Genomic DNA, 17,241 nt, shown 5'->3' with positions numbered 1-17,241 from the left:
AAACCTTAATGTAGGACTACAGCAGCACCTAGTGGTGGAAATAATGCAAAAGATGCCTTATTGCAGAAAAGTCAGAATAAGCATCTACAAAATATTTAAAAAAAAAGATTACAGCCTGAAATTTGTAGTAATAGATGGTTAACAGAAAAAAAAGAACATGACAATATTATTACATTTTTCTGATATAAAAGGAAAAATACACTTGAAGGCGTCGTGCATCATCCATGCATCAACTGGAAATAGTATATTATTCAGGGGATGATCACAACACTTCAGTAGATGAGATAACCTTTTCTTTAATCAATGATTGTTTCAATAATTGTAATAAAACTCAGAATTTAGTTATTTTTATTTCACTCCTGAAGTAGGATTTTTTGATAATTATGCATAAAAAGTATCACTCATTATATAATTTTGTTGTTTACACCTGTCGTTTTCCTACTATGTTATGCCACAGCATACAGTATTGTCCAAAAGTGTTGTGCCACCCCTCATTTCTTCATATTGTTCTTTAAGTAGCTTTGAGGAATAGTTCTCCGTGTATTCTTTTTCACTTCAGTCGAGTTCTTGTACCTGACCATTTTCAGAGAAATGTTTTTTAAGCCACACTAACCTATGAATCATTTAAGCACCAGGCGCCTAACAAGGGCTGAACCTGTGTTGTTTTTACAAATATCAAACGACTCAGCAAAGAATCAATTTTTAAACTGCATTTTTAGTCACTTTGTTACCAACAGCGTGTCTCGCCATTGCAGCATCTCCTTAAAAAATTTTGGGTTATTTGGAAAATTTGGGGCCAAAGGAAAAAAAAAAGCCCAAAAAGCTACATACAGCAAACGAACAGCATCTGAAAGTCATGTACTTAAGAAATTGGAAAAAATCCAGCAAAGATCTGACACAGGACCTAAGAGGTGCATCCGGCCCTTACTTGATCCATCTACCTTTCATTGAAGCCTCATCAGAAATGGTCTTTGTGGAAGAGCGAGTATCAAGAAGCCATTCTTAAGGAAGAAAAGGATAAGATATGTCAAATTACACAAAACCTGGACTGGAAATCAGTGGCTACAGGTCTTACAGAGTAATGAATACAAATGTGAAATTTGTGGTTCATTAGTATGTACAGGAGAGGTCAGGAGAGAGGGACAACAGTGAGTCTTTACAGACATCTGTAAAACATAACGGAGGCTCTGTCATGGTTTGGTGTTGCATTTCAGTTGGGGTACTGAAGATGAAAATCGATGAAATTATATACACAGAAAAGCATCATCAGATTTTGGTTTACAATGCAATATGTCTGAAGGTTCTCAGTCATCCAGGTCATTGTAGTCAAAGGAGCTTGCAAAGAAAAGCGTCTGGACTTCTTTAAGTTGCTTGAAGATGTTTCACCTCTCATCCGAGAAGCTTCTTCAGTTCTGAGGTCAAATGGTGGAGAGTCCCAGATTTAAACCTAGTGGGAGTTTCCCCCCAAAGAGGGACAAAAGGACGCCCTGATGATCCTCTAATCACCTGAGCCAAGGTGTGAAACTGGGTGTGGGTCCCAATCAGCCAGGGTTTCGGGGGAGCTCATTGTGAAACCTGGCCCCACCTTATCATGCGAATTCCTGAGGTCAGATGGCCCAGGATGTGAGTGGGCGTTAAGGCGTCTGGAGAGGGATCTCAAAACTGGATTATAGATGGCAGACAGTTGGTGTCGTAAACCACCGCCTCTGTTCAAAGATGGTCGCTCACAGTGGACATAGATGGCTTCTTTCACTCCTCTTTCAAACCATCTGTCCTCTCTGTCCAAAATGTGAACATTGGCTTCGAAGAGCCACCTCCACAGGCCAAGACTCAGCAGTCCATCTGCATCTTAAGGATAAAGGACGCTCTTTTGAGGATACCAATGTTCTGCCATTTGACCTTAGAACTGAAAAAGTTTCTCGGATGAAAGGTGAAACGTCTTCAAGCAACTTAAAGAAGACCAGACACTTTTCTTTGCAAGCTCCTTTTACAATGCAATAACATCTAGAATGCATCTGATTGGCAACAGCTTTGTTTTTCAGCATGACAGTGATCACAAACACACTGCCAATGCAGTAAAAGCACACCTGGGCAGAAAAAAAACACACAATCAGGAACACATTCAATCGTGGATTGGCCTCCCCAATGCCTGGACCTCAACATTACTGAATCCATGTGGGATCATCTTGACTGAGAACAGAACAAAAGGCAGCCAGAATCCAAAGAAGAGCTGTGACTGAGCTTCAAGAAGCCCGGAGAACTATTATTAAAGAGTACTTACAGAAATTACTAGAAAACTTCGCAAAAAGAGTTCAGGCTGTGTTGAAGAATAAAGGTGGTCAAACCAAATAGTGACTTTCAAGTTTGTTAGAACTGTACAAACTCTATTTTTTCCTTATATATTCTACACTTCCACGAAACAAGGGGTGGCACCAGACTTTTGCACAGTATTAGATGCAAACAGATTCGTTCTGTGATCAGGAGTTCTGCACGAACCTTGCGGTGTATTTAAAGATTACTGTAATAGTGACTGTTAAGAAACACATGTCAGAAAAGATTACATTAAAGCCTTTCTGCATCTTCGAGGTCGGTCGTTTCGAGGCGAGTAGGTACTAGCGCAAAGATTAAACACAGCTGAAGTATTTAAGAGGGTCCAAGATGGCTGCAGATTAGTAAAGCCAACGAGAGTGGAGTTACTGCCATCAGATACCTTTCGATTTCACCTGAATCTCATAGCTCTCAGGGAATATGTAGGTGGGACGGTAAGGGTTTTCCTCAATAGGCTCTATGCACAATGATGGAGAGACAGAGGACAGCATGACATAACACAGAGACATATATATAAAGACACACAGGGACAGAAACAGACCAGGCAAAACTGATCAAACAGAGAAACAACACAGAGTAGAAAAAAAGAAACGACTTACCAGGTATTTTGTGAATCTGTTTGAACATTGTCTTATACCAGTCTTTGGACTTTTCAGTGTTCTGAAATTACAGTGTGGGAACAATTAATTCACAACCAGTCAATGAGAATTTCAGAAGAGCATCATCTGCATCCTTTTCGAGCAGGAAGACGTTCCCCTGTCTGAGTTTCTCAGAGCATTTTGTTTCATTTAATAAAGTGCAACAAATGAGAATGACAGCATCTCATTTAACGTGAATTCTGATGCAGTGCTATTGTGAAGCTGACACCTAAATGTGAGAGTGCAATTAGTAACACACACCTGCTATGAGTGTGATTAGAGGACTATATATTATATTTATTACAACGATTAATAAAAATAAAAATAATAATCACATCAAAAACATGACATGTGGTCATGCTTTTTGTGTAAATACCTCTTTTACTGTAGCATTAATCACTCATGTGTTATCTAAACAAAGCACCCATTAAACATTTACAGAGAGTCGATTAGTCTTCATTCGACAGCTGGTTTAATCGCTCACCCGTGCAGGCACAATGGGCTTGTTGAGAGGACTCAGCACAGGGGAGTGCAGTGATAGCCGCTGCCTCTTCCCGTCCATTTCAGGGACTGGACTGACAGTTTCACTTCTGGATTCGGGGCTTTTGTCCCTTTCTGGGGTTGGGTCTGTGAAGCACAAGAAAAATAAGCTAAAAGAAAGCTAAGCTCACAACACATTTCCAGTGATATGGCAGCACAAGCAACCAAGAAGCATGAAGAGAGATTATATAAAATTTGTGCAAGAAATAACTTTTCAGAACATTTCAGATGCAGTACATTATTTACTTAAGTTACTTCCACCACCCATTTATTGTTTATGCTGGGAAACCACCATTACTTACTGGGATACTTCACTCAGTGAAGTGATTCAGATATTAATACCGCTCTACCAAGCAGAGTAAGCTTGTAGCTCAGTTTACTGAGCTGGCTACGTGTGTTTTCTACTGCTAATAAACTCAACTTTTAACTTAACAGGGAGACTCTTAATAATAGTGCCACCAGTGTATTTCCAGCAATCCAGATGAAAAATGTCTTTGGAATATGGGTCACCAGCTCATCCTAGTAAGCTACACAATGCATTTTGGGTATACTGCCTTTCATGCCCCTTTTACATAAAATACATGACAAATATCAGAAAGTATATTGTCTTTGTTTTCTACATGACTTCTCAGTGGTACGACAGGCTCAGTCACACACACTTGGATTTAAATGATAAGGATAAGGTCTGTCCAATGTCAAGTAAATAAATGAAAGAACAGAAGCCGGCCTACAAAACTCAAGTTCATGCTAATCAGTAATTTTTCCATGTAACCCACTGGTGACGGGAACAATAAAGTCTAAGATTAAAATCCCAGGTTTGATAAGAAGCAACACAAAAGAAAAACAGCATCAAACAAAAAGGAAATGAAATGTGTTCTGTATAACCTGAGCATCGTACTGCGTTCCCAAAAATGGTAACATGTTGGCGCCAGTATCTTGACTTATTACTTCATGACGCTTGTATCAAACTAACAAACAAAAGTTAGTCATGAAACCGGGAAAAGGGGGGTGGTGAGCACACAGATGGTTCAGTCGAGAAATGAAAAAGGTGTTGCGCTTTAATAAAAGCAGCACTTCTGCGAGCAGTCGAACGAATGAAAAAAAAAAGTGTTACATGTTGTAGACATCAACAAGACCTCAGTGCGTACCTTCAGAATGAGAAAGCTGCTTTTGCTGTTCTGTTGTGAAACAAACACAGACAGAGACATGGCAAGTAAAACGTGACTCAGCAGTGATGTGTGAAAGCAGTTGTTATACATGTAACGCGGACAGAGACAACAACACCGTTAAATGTTCCATGTGAGACTTTGAACACTGACACAGCAGAAAACATCTACTTGCTAAGTAAAGATGTAGCGGAGTGATAAGCAGAAAAGCAACACAGCCAGTGCCTGAACTGTAAGCTGAGGTTATTCTGTGTTTTGGCAGCTGGTCCCTCTGCATGTGTGTTTTTGATCTGACATGCTGGTGCTCCAGTGCAACATTCAGTGGGTCTGAGTGACATATATATGACTTAATACCACCAAGCTTCCCTAAAAGGGCACACAAGCAATTTTAAGCTTCTTAATATCTGTCGCCCCCAACCTACAGACAGGTGTGCTCACCTCTGTTGTGTTGTAGCAGGACTATGGTGGGGTTAACTATGCTGGTGCAGGGATAAACAGAGCTGGGAGTCGATGTCACCGAGTTCTGAATGTCAGTGGAGAACGGAGCTTGATTTTTTATGCTCTCAGATGAATTGTTCTGAAAGTGACAGAAGATACAAGTTTACAAGTCAAGAGAAAGAAAAACTGTCCTGTAATAAAAACAAGAAGAAAAAAAAGACATCTAACCAGCACCCTAAAATAACAAGATCACTCAGTGCTCATAAAATCAAACCAAGATCGTGTGTTAAATGGGGTGGAAGTAAACGTACCTGGCACAGAGTGTTGTTTACAGGAGGTAAATCGGCTGTGTCATTGCTGCCACCCTCAGCCAGTCCTGCTTTAGAGCTGTCTCCATTAATCTGGCTTGTCCAGCCACCTAAAAAGGGTCCAAAACTCTCTTAGTTTGGCAGCCAGCGCGGCAAGAACAAAAACACTGGGGACGATGCTAAAAAGTAAATTCTCTGACCGAGCTTATGACAGCAAATCATAACAGATAATTGCAGATAAAATAAATCTCCATTTCATTCTGCAGGGTGTGAATGCTTTCCTTAGTGGTTTTCATGCATGGGGCTGTTAATATCTCCAGAAAAAAAAGAAGAAGGATTCTCCCACAATCTCTGAACTTTGTCACAAGAACAAAGTGCCTATTCAGTTAGCTGTTAAGGCCATTTGTTCCACTGGCCTTTATATTCAGACTCTACAACAATTAAAGCATCTCCCCAAAAGCCTTGGCTAGCCTCCAGACCGGTTCCATTCCGCTCTGCACAACAAACGAGCCCACAGTTAAGGCTGCCTGCTCCAAAGTGCAGCGTGGGCAGGCCACAACAAAAGACCTCTTTGACACTTGTATGAAAATATGAGCAGTCGCCCTTCATCACGGCTCTGAGCGTGCCCAGCTGAGCATACACTTTAAAACGTGAGTAGTTATATAATCCTGCAAAAACACTTGAAATGCTGACAAACATGACGAAACGCCCGTTAAATTACGGCCAAACTGACATCCTCTGTCCACATTTTACACGGATGTGCTCCTGTCCCCCCACCACCACACACACGTGGCCATGTTATTCTTGCTAACCTCTTAATATTCTCTTCATCATGTGGAGAGCTGTTACGAAACAACTGTGGCAGCTGTCCTGACTTACTTGGTGTTGAGATGACGTTTGGCTCATCGCTGATGCAGTCCTCATCATCGATGTGGACGAGAGTGGCCCTTAGGGTCACCACGCCTTTCCCTTTGCAAACTCTGCTCGGGTCCAAATCTGAAAACATTCAAAATCTCACTTTAGTTGCTATTTATTTATTTGTTTTGGTGGTTGTTAAGGAACGTCTTGCTGCTGAGAATCCAACTTACTGCTACTTCATGCTCCAAATCGCCAAAATAGAACTGTTACATCAAAACCAGGCCATCAAATTAATATCCTGCTGTCCTGTAAAACTAATTACCATGAGCACCCCGCCAGAGGTGAAAGTAGAGCGCCTGAAGCTTGCTCTATGCAGAATTTCTTTATTCCCTCGTTAAATTAACACCCAATTCTCAACAAGTGACTTTGAAGACCACATTCTATGTCTTCTGTGTGAGTATGAGGTTTCCACAACTGTAGTAGCTGAAACATTGATGAGCCACATGGATGCATCACCTGGGGTGGGAATCAGGTCAGGAGAGCCTTTCATGCTTCTCACAGGTGTAATCCTGACAGCACAGACTGTTCGAGGACCTGAAGGGACTTTAACACAACAAACACACAGGAAGGAACAAAAAGAGTTTTTTTGTGTGTGATTATGAAAAAAATTTAAGGCAAAACATCCCACTTTTAAGATTTGAAGCAATTATCCAGCAGTTATCTATCACCTGTTCATTAAAGCAATTCACTATCTGATTTAACAAGGGTGCTCGTGATCGATTTAATGCCATGCAAGTGATGAATTCACATCATTGTGGTACAGAGGAGATGAGGTTAAATTAACTATTCGATAGGCTTAGACTGAGAGCTGACTTACTGGGAGTTGCGCTTGGTCTTACGCCGCCCTCTGCTGGAGAGCCCTGGAAAGGAAACACATGGAAGACTATTCAATAGGAGGATTCCCCAAGATAGATTCCTATGATGTTTTATTAACTATTAACCTGCAGCTACACAAAGATCCAGACAGAATTCAGAAAAAAAAAATATGAACAACAACTAAATAACTTTTTGTTGGAGGCACAAAACAAAATTTTCAATTCATTTCAGGTCCTAGCAGAAAGAGATGAAAGGGTTTGGATCTATGGGCACCTATAAAGAAATCCACTCGTGTTCATTTTAATCTACAGTCACCTGTGCTTCCCTCCAATGTTCATGACTTAGTCTGACAAATGTAGCACCACAGCAGTGGAAACATCTGCATCATTCTCAATAAACTTCACATCAGATGGACTGAGGAGCATGAATTTGATAACCGGGCCAGGTCTCTGCTTGTTAGAATGGATGACTGTATGCACTGAAGGAATATAACATACACAGAAAAGGTCTTATACGGGTAAGATTTGCTTTAGCACTGGCATTAATAGTGAAGGCACTGCAAAGACAGCTTTAATGAGGAACCACATACAGCTAATGAAACTGTGGTTGTGCCTCTGTGGTTGGGTTACACACTGAAATGAGATACAACACAGGAAGGCAGCGAACTTTATCTGTTTAAATCATCTGAAGGCTCTTTCACATTAAGTTATATTAGTAATTCAAAGTGTTGTTTAATTCAGAAAAACTTTCAAACTCAAGCCAATAGCCATTGTTTGCTTAGAACATAATACAGCACAGTCTATATAATATATAATGATTTTTTCCATCCAGAGAGACATTACAACTTATGTTACAGATACTAAAAGTTGCAGTGAAACATCGGTAGCATGCAGATGCCACAAAGATCTGTTCAATGCATTCTTGCTGTATAATTCTACTGTTACTCAGCAAAGATAATTAAGATAAGATTATTGAGAATCAAATTCAGTGCTTTCAGTACTTTTCACTTTGATATAAATTCCAAAATTGCACATGTGCTTCCCTTTAATGACAACAAGACAGGAGAAAAGTAACCCATATTGCTCTAAGCTCCAGCAGTGGCGCATGCAGAAGTCAGAGCACGGCCACCATAAAAGTATCTGTGAAACTTCCTACTGCTCATCTGGCCGTTGTGCTCAGGCAGCATGGCTGATTTAGGAGACATCCCCATTTCAAATGCCAAGAAAAAGACTGATTAAGACTGCAAACACACTCACCAAGACACTCAAACAGTTACTTGTTCATATACACAAACAGACACAAAGAGTGTTTTCTTTTCATTTTCATTTGTAAACTAAGAGGAAAACAGTGAGCAAAAGCCAGAGCAGCAAAAGCCGTCTAGAATTTACTCTGCAATGAAAAATTTAAGCTGCTTTTAAAGTTGTTCCTTTTCTTCTGAGTTTGCGTGGGACACTGTGTGCTCTCTGTTTACACATGGCGGTAAATAAGCCAACCTGCAGAACAGGCTGATGTTCCAGCTGGAAGCCTCCACAAATAGGCCTAAAATGGATAAGGGAAAATGGGAGCAATTCCAAACAAGTCCCAAGGAGACACAAAGCAAAAAACCTTTTTAAACGTTTTCCAGTATTGGAGCTGAGCCGTCCCTGAGCATCAGAAACCGTGTGTTTATTTCCCGTCCCTCTTTAATAAAATCAGCTTGCTTCTTGACCCCCTGCATCCCGGAGAGGCAAAGCATCCATGATCTCATTTCCAAAACCATTAACAGGCATTCCTTTGAGGAGTGCTTACTCTGATCTCAGTTCTGCTTCCGCTGTATCCTCACATGAACCCCGAGATGGAGAAATTTACAGTAGAAAGAGCATTTTGAGTGTGTTTGAAATTCTGGCATATAACAGATAGAGCGAGTATGACAGCTGACAGCGTTTAGTTTGCTGTATAAACACACAGAGCAGAGATCATCCCTGGCCTTTTTAGGAAGAGGTGCTTCTGAGCACAGCAGGGCAGAGAGCACCATTCATCCAGACTGTAAAAAAAAAGGGCAGAGCATTGCTAGGACAGCACGGGCCGGGCCAAGGCAAACAGAAAAATAAGAAGACGCTACATCAGCCATCTGATTAAAACATTATCTAAATTCACTGTCATTCCTTATAATCCAGGAAGCTCCTGTGCACTCGGGTCCTGTTATGAGTCTATTTGGCTTAGTGGATATGAAGTTAAGTCACTATTTGCTGAATTTGTTCAAAGTTCAGCAGACCAGTTAGTGGGCCTTGAGTTAGTGGCTCAAAGGTTCCAAAGACAGCCTGACTTTCCTGTTTTTAAAGCTAGCGGATGTGCTATTAAGTGTTATTTGTGCTGATTTCTCAGAAACCCCCCCAAAACAAAACAAGTCTGACATGTAGAAACTAAGTCTTATAACATTTACCAAAAAAAGAGTTAAATTCAAATTCACAGTTTAACAATTAACAGGGTAGGTGTCATTATATTCACATCACAGTCAGTGAAACACCCTCTCAGCTCTGACCTCTGCCATTATCTAAAAGCAGCAAAGCCCAGATGATTCATCCAATATGCATCTCTCAGTTCCATTACAACACAACGCTCTCTCTCACACACAGATACATAAACCTCCTACTGAACGAAAGCTCCCTGGTGTGACCAACACTGCCAAAACAAACAACTCATAAAAGCCAACGACCACCCCAAGGCGTCACTGCATGTCTGGAGAGAGAGATACATTACCTTCCTGATGATGTGTACAAACAGCCCTTATTCCACGACGTACATCAGGATCCTCTGAAGCCCCGTGAGCCGCACGGCCGAGCTTTGAGGGTCTCATGTGGGCGGAACAGTCCCAGGGTTGACCTTGACCTTTCGCTATGCAGGGGGGGTCTGTTTGCTTGCGACAACAGGCGTGTTCAGATGCACCTGTCACCACATGCCACCTGGGAATGTTGCACCCACTCAACAACTGTGGAAATCCTCCTGCCTCTTAAAATGCTCACGCAGGACAGCAGATGAGAGACAGAGAGGCAGACCAAAGATGATAGCTGCAATTTGCTACTGGATGATTCAGCCACCCATAGGGTCTTCAATGCCACAGATGCTTTCGGGTTTCCCGGAATCTGCCTGCAGTCCCAGCGCTATTCACAACTCACGTCTGAGCGGGCCATCGTGTGACGAGGATTCTATTGGCTTTTTTCTTTTTAATTTACCTGCATTCGTAAACAGTTGCTGGCAGGCAGAAATGGAACTCTAAGCCCACTGGCTGGCTACACTGAAAGCCCCCATCATCAAGGCCCATTGCACCCAGAAGCTTAGCCAGCACAGTAGCTGATGGGTTCCCAGAATCCCTGATTCAAAAGAAAGGCTCCCTCCCAGCGCGAGGGCAGTATTCAAACGCTTGTTGCTGATTCATTTAAAAGTTTTACATATAAAACAGAAAAAATATGGCAACTTTCTCTGTTTTCACGTTGAGTACTTTCTGAAATCCTGAATCTTATCTTCCCCACAATCTTGAATAATTTTAAGATTGATGGAAAGCTTTCTTCCCCAGCATTAATCTAGCTTCTTAAACATGAAATTTATCTTACTCTATGATGGAAAACTACATTGTTTACTGTATTAATATCAATAAAAACAGGGGAAAGGGTATCTGGCAAAGGCGTTTGACACTGAGGTACTGAAAAAAAAATGTTACCAAGGAGTTTAGCTACAATCTTTCACAAAACAGTCAAGATTGAGCCACTCTTCGTCCTCCTAAATGATGCGGGTGGCTCTTTGTGTCCACAGGACATCTGATTTTATTGTTTAAAGTTTTGCCTCCCTGGATCAGGGAGAACTTCCTTCAGTTATATAATGGTACCAACAAATATTTACATTTTTTTCTCATGGAACATCGCCGTGTTAGGAAGAGAAATTTCAACAACTTATATAATCTTTGACAACCCTTTTCCCCCTGATGATTTTACAAGCTCAATGCAGAAAAGAGCCCGCGAATTTATCTGTATAAATAAGTCATAGACCCTGTTCTTTATGTCCTGGTTGTTCCATCCATCCTTCCATCCGTCCGTCCGTCCAGGATTTTTTCGATACATACTAGAAATTTTTTAAGGAAATTTTGCAATATCCATGCAGTTCTTCACTTGCTTCAGAAACATTTCCGATATTTACACGGAGTGGGAGGTGGGGTGTTTAAAGATGTGGTGGGTTTTAAAGATGTTAGCAGTTGTATTTACTTTACGAACCAGCCTGAAAGCCTCTCTTGTTTTATTCTCATCCTTGAATAGGTTTGCTCCCTAAAGTGTAATAATAAACAAAACACAACAAAGCACCTAATTTTTAACATTATTGTCCTTCTGTTTGGATGTTCTGTGCCTGTACAGGTTTTCCAGTCCAAAGACAAGCACGTCATTCTAAACGTGAGCATGAATGGTTTTCTGTCTCTCTGCGTTAACCCTGTGAATGGCCGTCGACCTGTCTGTTGGGTACCCTGGCTCTCACCTAATGCTGGATACCACAGGCTCCAGTCACATTGTGACCCTGGCTCAATAAACTGGAAGATGGATGCATGGATGGATAGTTTTCATATAGACACATGCTGTAATTTGTTATTCTTTATCCCCTGTGTAATTACACAATGTCTTGTACAGATTTTCTTCGTCTGAGCCTTATCTTAAACTGGACCTCGAGCTTTGCTTGTAGTTTTGGCACTTTCCTTTTGGAAATTTTTTATTGAAGTTGTCTGACAAAACTGTGCGTCAAGCTCACTGTTTTTTTGCTATTTCTATTTTATTAGATTATTATTTGGCATTATTTTAAAACTCTGTGCATCAATCACTTGTTTGTGAATGGAGTTTACTAACCAAAATGACTAACTTATCACTTCTAACCTTAGTGTAAAACCCTACATGCTCTTATTTAAATAGATTTTTCCCTGAATCGATTTATGACTTCAATATTTAAGCTCTTGGAGCATTTTTACAGGCACCACAGATTACTCCATCTGTATGATCTTATGGATTATCTAAATTTCCTGTCTGTCCATTTTCAAATCTAAACAAAGCAGGGTGATACAAAGTTGAACTGTAATGCATTCCCTCCATGGGGGGTAGGGGTCTCTGTGAAACAGTCAGAGGCTGCCTTAAAAGTGAGCCATGTCAACACAAAAGAGCTCTCTTCACACGCTCAGCTGTACTATAGACGGAGAGAAAGAGCTGTTATGTAATGCAGTTTGACTTCTGCTTTGTCAACAAATGGCAGAGAGGGGAGAAGCTATCCAGTGCTGTGTGCAGATCCCACCAAACAGCTCCAAACATGGCTCGAAATGGCTGCTCCGGAGCAGCAGCTTATCCTCCTAATTGAGAAGAGACCCCCCACCTACCCTTCTACCCTCCCCACTCTCTTCCATAAACAGCTTCCACACTGGACACCAGCCTTGGATTCTACACATTCCTCAACCAAAGCTATTTGAAGTTCATTTCAAACAACTGCAGCATAAAAGGAAATGTATGTAACTTACACACTACCCTCATTACAGTCCTGAGAACAGGATTACACATTTGTGTTGATAATGGAAGAAGCTTAAGCTGGGGTTGTATGAAGACAGCTTCTATGCCTTTGAATTCTTTGAAGAAGAGTTTAAAGCGATCCTGCAGTATCACTATCATATTTGAGGGCTTATTTTGAGGATAATTCTTCACCTGTAGATAAAAAGGTCCTTTTTGGAGGGAAAACAAACCCACTCATGACACTTGTCATTGTATGATGTGTTCCCCATCGCTCAGAGAGGCTAGCGACCTGCCAACGCATCCCCGAGAAGCCCAGACAGTTACTGGAAGTGACCATGGCCAGATCCCCGGGACAGGAAACACTTGGCTGGTACGTGCCGAGGTCCTGGGGAGGACTGCAGTTGGCTGCATGGACCAAACCGCCTGTTACAGACACTGTGTTAGAGAGCCAGGCTCCTTCTAACATGCCTGCTAGGCTTTTAGAGCCAGCGTAATAAGAATGTCAGGGAGCTGACAATTTACCCAGGGTGATACATCTTCACAGCAAGGGCTCCAGGCTTGACTCCAAGAGTGAGAGAGCTTGGCTCACAGGCCTCACAGAGAGGATAAACACTGAATATCCAACTAGCTTTGCGGTGTCTCCTTAAGGGACTTTCAGATAGTTTACTTTTAAAGGAGCTGAATTTAGTTTAAAAAGTTTCAGATGAAAACAGAGTGACATAATTGGAAAAAAATAAAGTCCATAAGACAGTAGAGAGGTATATAATTTGGTAGTATGAATAAGACATGGCGTTTATTTAATCTCATAACTCCATAATGAGCACAGCTGTGCACAACAGATTCCTCCCGGCTTAGATAATGGGAGGTACTTGCACATTAGGTGAGCGGCGCTGACAATTCAAATCATTGTCACGGAGTGCGCTCAAAGTGTTTCCTCATCTCCGCTGAATGTTTGGACTCTGACAGGGACTGGAAGCTCTGAGCGTGTTCCCTAATATAACTCTCCGAGCGCCTATGTGACAGCACTACTTGATAATTGAGTCATAGGATATGGCGGCTAAACGTGAATATAAACAGCGATGCGATAATCCAGCAATTTTAAGTGCTATGAAGGCATCCTCGTGTGAAATGAGCGTGCAGCAGGACTCCAACTGGTCCCCATCATCCATCTATTTCAGGAATGCCGGTGCAGCCTGACTCGTCCCCGTCACACCCAGAAACAGAGGCAGGCAGCACTGTCTGTAACAGCCCCGCTTCACAGGTGGTGGCAAAATATTAGATGGTCCTTACTCTTTGTTACATGTTGCAGTGAGCGATTGAGAAAGCTGTGGCGTACAAGTGTCACTTGAGAATTCTGGATTGGTCTGTGAGATTTTTAGTCAAGACGTCTGCTGATTCTCATTAAACTATCTGCCAGCAAATGCTGCGATGCTGGTGTTTTCCATCAGCGCTGACATGGGTGGGTTGGGGGTTGGTGTGGGACGTGTGGTGCTTGTGACGGCAGTGGAGGCGGGCGCTGCTTAAATCTATCACCAAAGCATAAATGATCTTTTCACGGTTTTGTTTACGTGCATCCGTGATCAGGGCGGGGGTTCTGTGCACCACCGACCTTGAAAAGCCAACGCATAACACTTCATTTCCCCATCCACTTCATCCAATGGCAGGAGACGGTGAAAGCAGACAGGGGGTTCGGTGGTGGGGGGTGGGGGTTGCCAAGCAACCTGTTGTAACATTAACAAGGAGTGAAAACAGAAACCTGGTGTCTGGCTGAAACATCCGGCCTGATCCAAAGCCATCCATTATTCCCAGTAAAGCGAAGGCTGTTCTCTACAAATGCTGCCACTACAAAGCTTTCTGTTCAAGTCATGCAAATATCCAGCGTCACCACACAGCTGGTGTACATAAACCGCAGCTAATTAAAACAAGTGATCCTAAAAAAGTATGTCTCAACAAGGAAATACTATCATTTCATTATTCTTCCAATATCCAGTAAAAATAGTAGTACATATATAACTACATATATCACTCTGAACAGGTGGGTACAGTAGGCCTACAACACAGCGACAGTATCCACCTATGTAAACAACAGCAAAAGCTAAATTATCCACACTTTGGCAATGCAAATAAATTCTGAGGAGACTGCATGACCAAAGGGGTAATTGGACTTGAATGAAAAAACAAAACATATTGTGACTAGTTGTCTGTCTGATTTCCAAACCACATGGAGATCATCATGGAAAAACAAGACTATGATATTCCCCAGGCCAGCTGGCTTTGGCAAATCTTTAAAATTCAGTTTTGAGATTCATGTTTCCGAGGATCGCTCCTCTCAAATCTAGGGGAACTGTGTAACGTGACTCGTCATAAAATATTAACAACCGCGCTGGGTTCATGGTAAACAAAGAGCCCCGTGCTCAACAAGTTGCACAGATCAGGCAGCTGTTTGTTGTGCAGATCAATCAGTTCTGTATCGGCTTTTTTGGATACAGAAACACGATGTGCACCTCGGTGGTGGATGCTATTCTGCAAATGGAAAAATTCAAGCATACACGTTGCAGCTAAAATTAATGCAGGCTGCAAACTTTACACACTGTTTGAATATTATTTGAACTGTGCACTCTATCCTCCTGTTTAGATACACTAAAACACCTGATGAATCACTGTATCTATACATATATATACATATATATGTTTTAAGTCGAGGAGGGAAAGCATTCCTTTGCAAATCATCCAAATTTACTGTTGAAGAAAAAGTCATGTGTTCAATCTTTCAGAACATAACAAACATTTTCCTTCACATAGATCACTTTCACCTTGCTTTAAATGCACAACAGAACCTGCAAAATGTCATAAGGGTATGCTCCCTGCCTAAGTAAATGGCTCCTGGGTGAGCTGCTACCAAACATGTGACTGATGTGTTATATGTACACACCTATCAAAATCCCTGTGTAAACAGCCACAGGTCCTCTACTGACATCTGGTAAACCAGAAGTCTTTGTTGTACTTGTAGTAAGGACATGTGGGAAGCTAATGGATTTCCTGATCTTTCTATGTAAACAACGCTTAGATAACTGAATATCTCCATTAACCACGTCCAACAAGTCCACATGATAAGACGAACACAAGTGACTGGGTTATTTCCAGAGCGTGGCAGCTACACAGCAAAACACTGAAACAGGTGGTTTGGAGTAAAATCCGTCTGAATACTTTCCCCCTGTCCTTGGAGCGGTTTGATGAATTATTTGTGCAAGGGTTAATATTTTATCACGCCTGTTTAGACTCATGTTACTCGGGGGTAAAAATGTGAATGAAGACTGAGGCGGGGGATCTGTAGAGTTTCACAAGTAGGCGTCTTATGTATTATAGAAAGCTCCAATCTTAGATCTTCAGTTAAAATAGGAAACGGCAGGATTGTTTTCCAGGTAGACATCACGCAAAGATGCCTCTGTAATTCCTTAGAATTCCATAACAGCAACAATGAAAAATGCATATTATAAAAAATTACAACCATAGTGACCAATGTCAGTTTTGCCTTCATACAATCCTTCCCAGTGGCATGTTTAGTGGGACTAAGAGAAAATCCCAGTTAAGATGTGGGCAAGACGGAGGTGTTTGTTACAGTCTGTGAGTCTGTGTGTGGCCACAGTTGTGCCGCCAAGCAGTTGTTCATATCACATGCTGTTCAGTGTGAGTCTTCAGACAGACCTGTTTGACATATAGCCCAACATTCAGGTCCTTGTGTCAACACAAAGAACACCCACACTTTTAATATTGTGCAGTTACATAACACAGGTGCTAAGTTAGTCATGCTCACAAAGATGTCCCTGGAATAAGGAGTGGAAAATGATAACGGTCCTACCAAATCAACCTCCTATCAAGAATATCTCCAAAATAAAGATGACAGAGGTGACAGTTTAGTTTGATCACACTGTACAGTGAACAGCTCCCAACATCTCCATGCCGCATAATATGCATTCCATTAAGTGGATGGTCTTGATGTCACAGCCCTACTGTATGCATGTAGAGTAGCCTGAAGTCTGCCCCCTATGACTCACATTGACAACCGCCGCCGTCCAACTTAAAGAAACCAACGCGCGGGATCGGATTTGTCTTAAAATAAATAAATAGATACACAAATGTTATTCAGCAGTGTTATACAGACAGCAATCCTTTAATTTTCAGATTAAGGATTTAGGTTTTTTCTTCTCGCATTCAGCTACAGAGTGCGGCACCCATGGCGGGACGCATTCCCACTGTATGGATCTGCCTTTACTGCAGCAACTGTCCCACAGCCAGAGCCCCCATCTGCTGAGATGCAAAATCAAAACCGACTGACTCACAGAAGCATTCATATTTGCTAACCATTGATAAACTCACGTAGCAGACTCTGTAATTAATATGAAATACATTATGCAGTACTGGCTTTGCATCACACCTTAACAACTCTCAAGTCAGCTGTTAACAGAGCCAGTGGGAAATAAAAATAAACTGTTCATGCCCTGATAATAAAAACCTTTCTTTTAAGAGAAAATCTTAAAGAAGGGCTTCAGAGAAGTGCAGCTGTAACGAGCAGGTACGCTCA

At 41.6% G+C, this 17,241-nt stretch overlaps 1 protein-coding gene across 9 annotated transcripts in view; it reads right to left on the bottom strand.

Moving 5' to 3' along the window:
- LOC102310545 (sorbin and SH3 domain-containing protein 1) overlaps window positions 1-17,241 on the bottom strand; it is a 43,094-nt gene that overhangs the window by 23,928 nt on the left and 1,925 nt on the right. For 5 of the 9 annotated variants that reach the window (XR_006054630.1, XM_014335101.2, XM_014335103.2 and 2 more), the window contains exons 2-10: window positions 7,154-7,196; window positions 6,793-6,879; window positions 6,298-6,414; window positions 5,422-5,528; window positions 5,111-5,249; window positions 4,655-4,684; window positions 3,451-3,593; window positions 2,928-2,988; window positions 2,711-2,785 (exon numbers count right to left, since the gene is read on the bottom strand). Coding sequence is in view for 8 of the 9 variants with exons in the window: in XM_014335101.2 (XP_014190587.1) it covers window positions 2,711-2,785; window positions 2,928-2,988; window positions 3,451-3,593; window positions 4,655-4,684; window positions 5,111-5,249; window positions 5,422-5,528; window positions 6,298-6,414; window positions 6,793-6,826 (706 nt within the window). In the remaining variant the exon portion in view is untranslated. The other 4 variants (XM_042222823.1, XM_042222824.1, XM_042222826.1 and 1 more) reach the window with 4 other exon arrangements.

Source organism: Haplochromis burtoni, unplaced genomic scaffold (assembly GCF_018398535.1).
Source record: "Haplochromis burtoni strain Fernald_Lab_line unplaced genomic scaffold, NCSU_Asbu1 Contig_96, whole genome shotgun sequence".
NCBI lineage: Eukaryota > Metazoa > Chordata > Actinopteri > Cichliformes > Cichlidae > Haplochromis > Haplochromis burtoni.
This window is presented reverse-complemented; position numbering and strand designations above follow the sequence as displayed.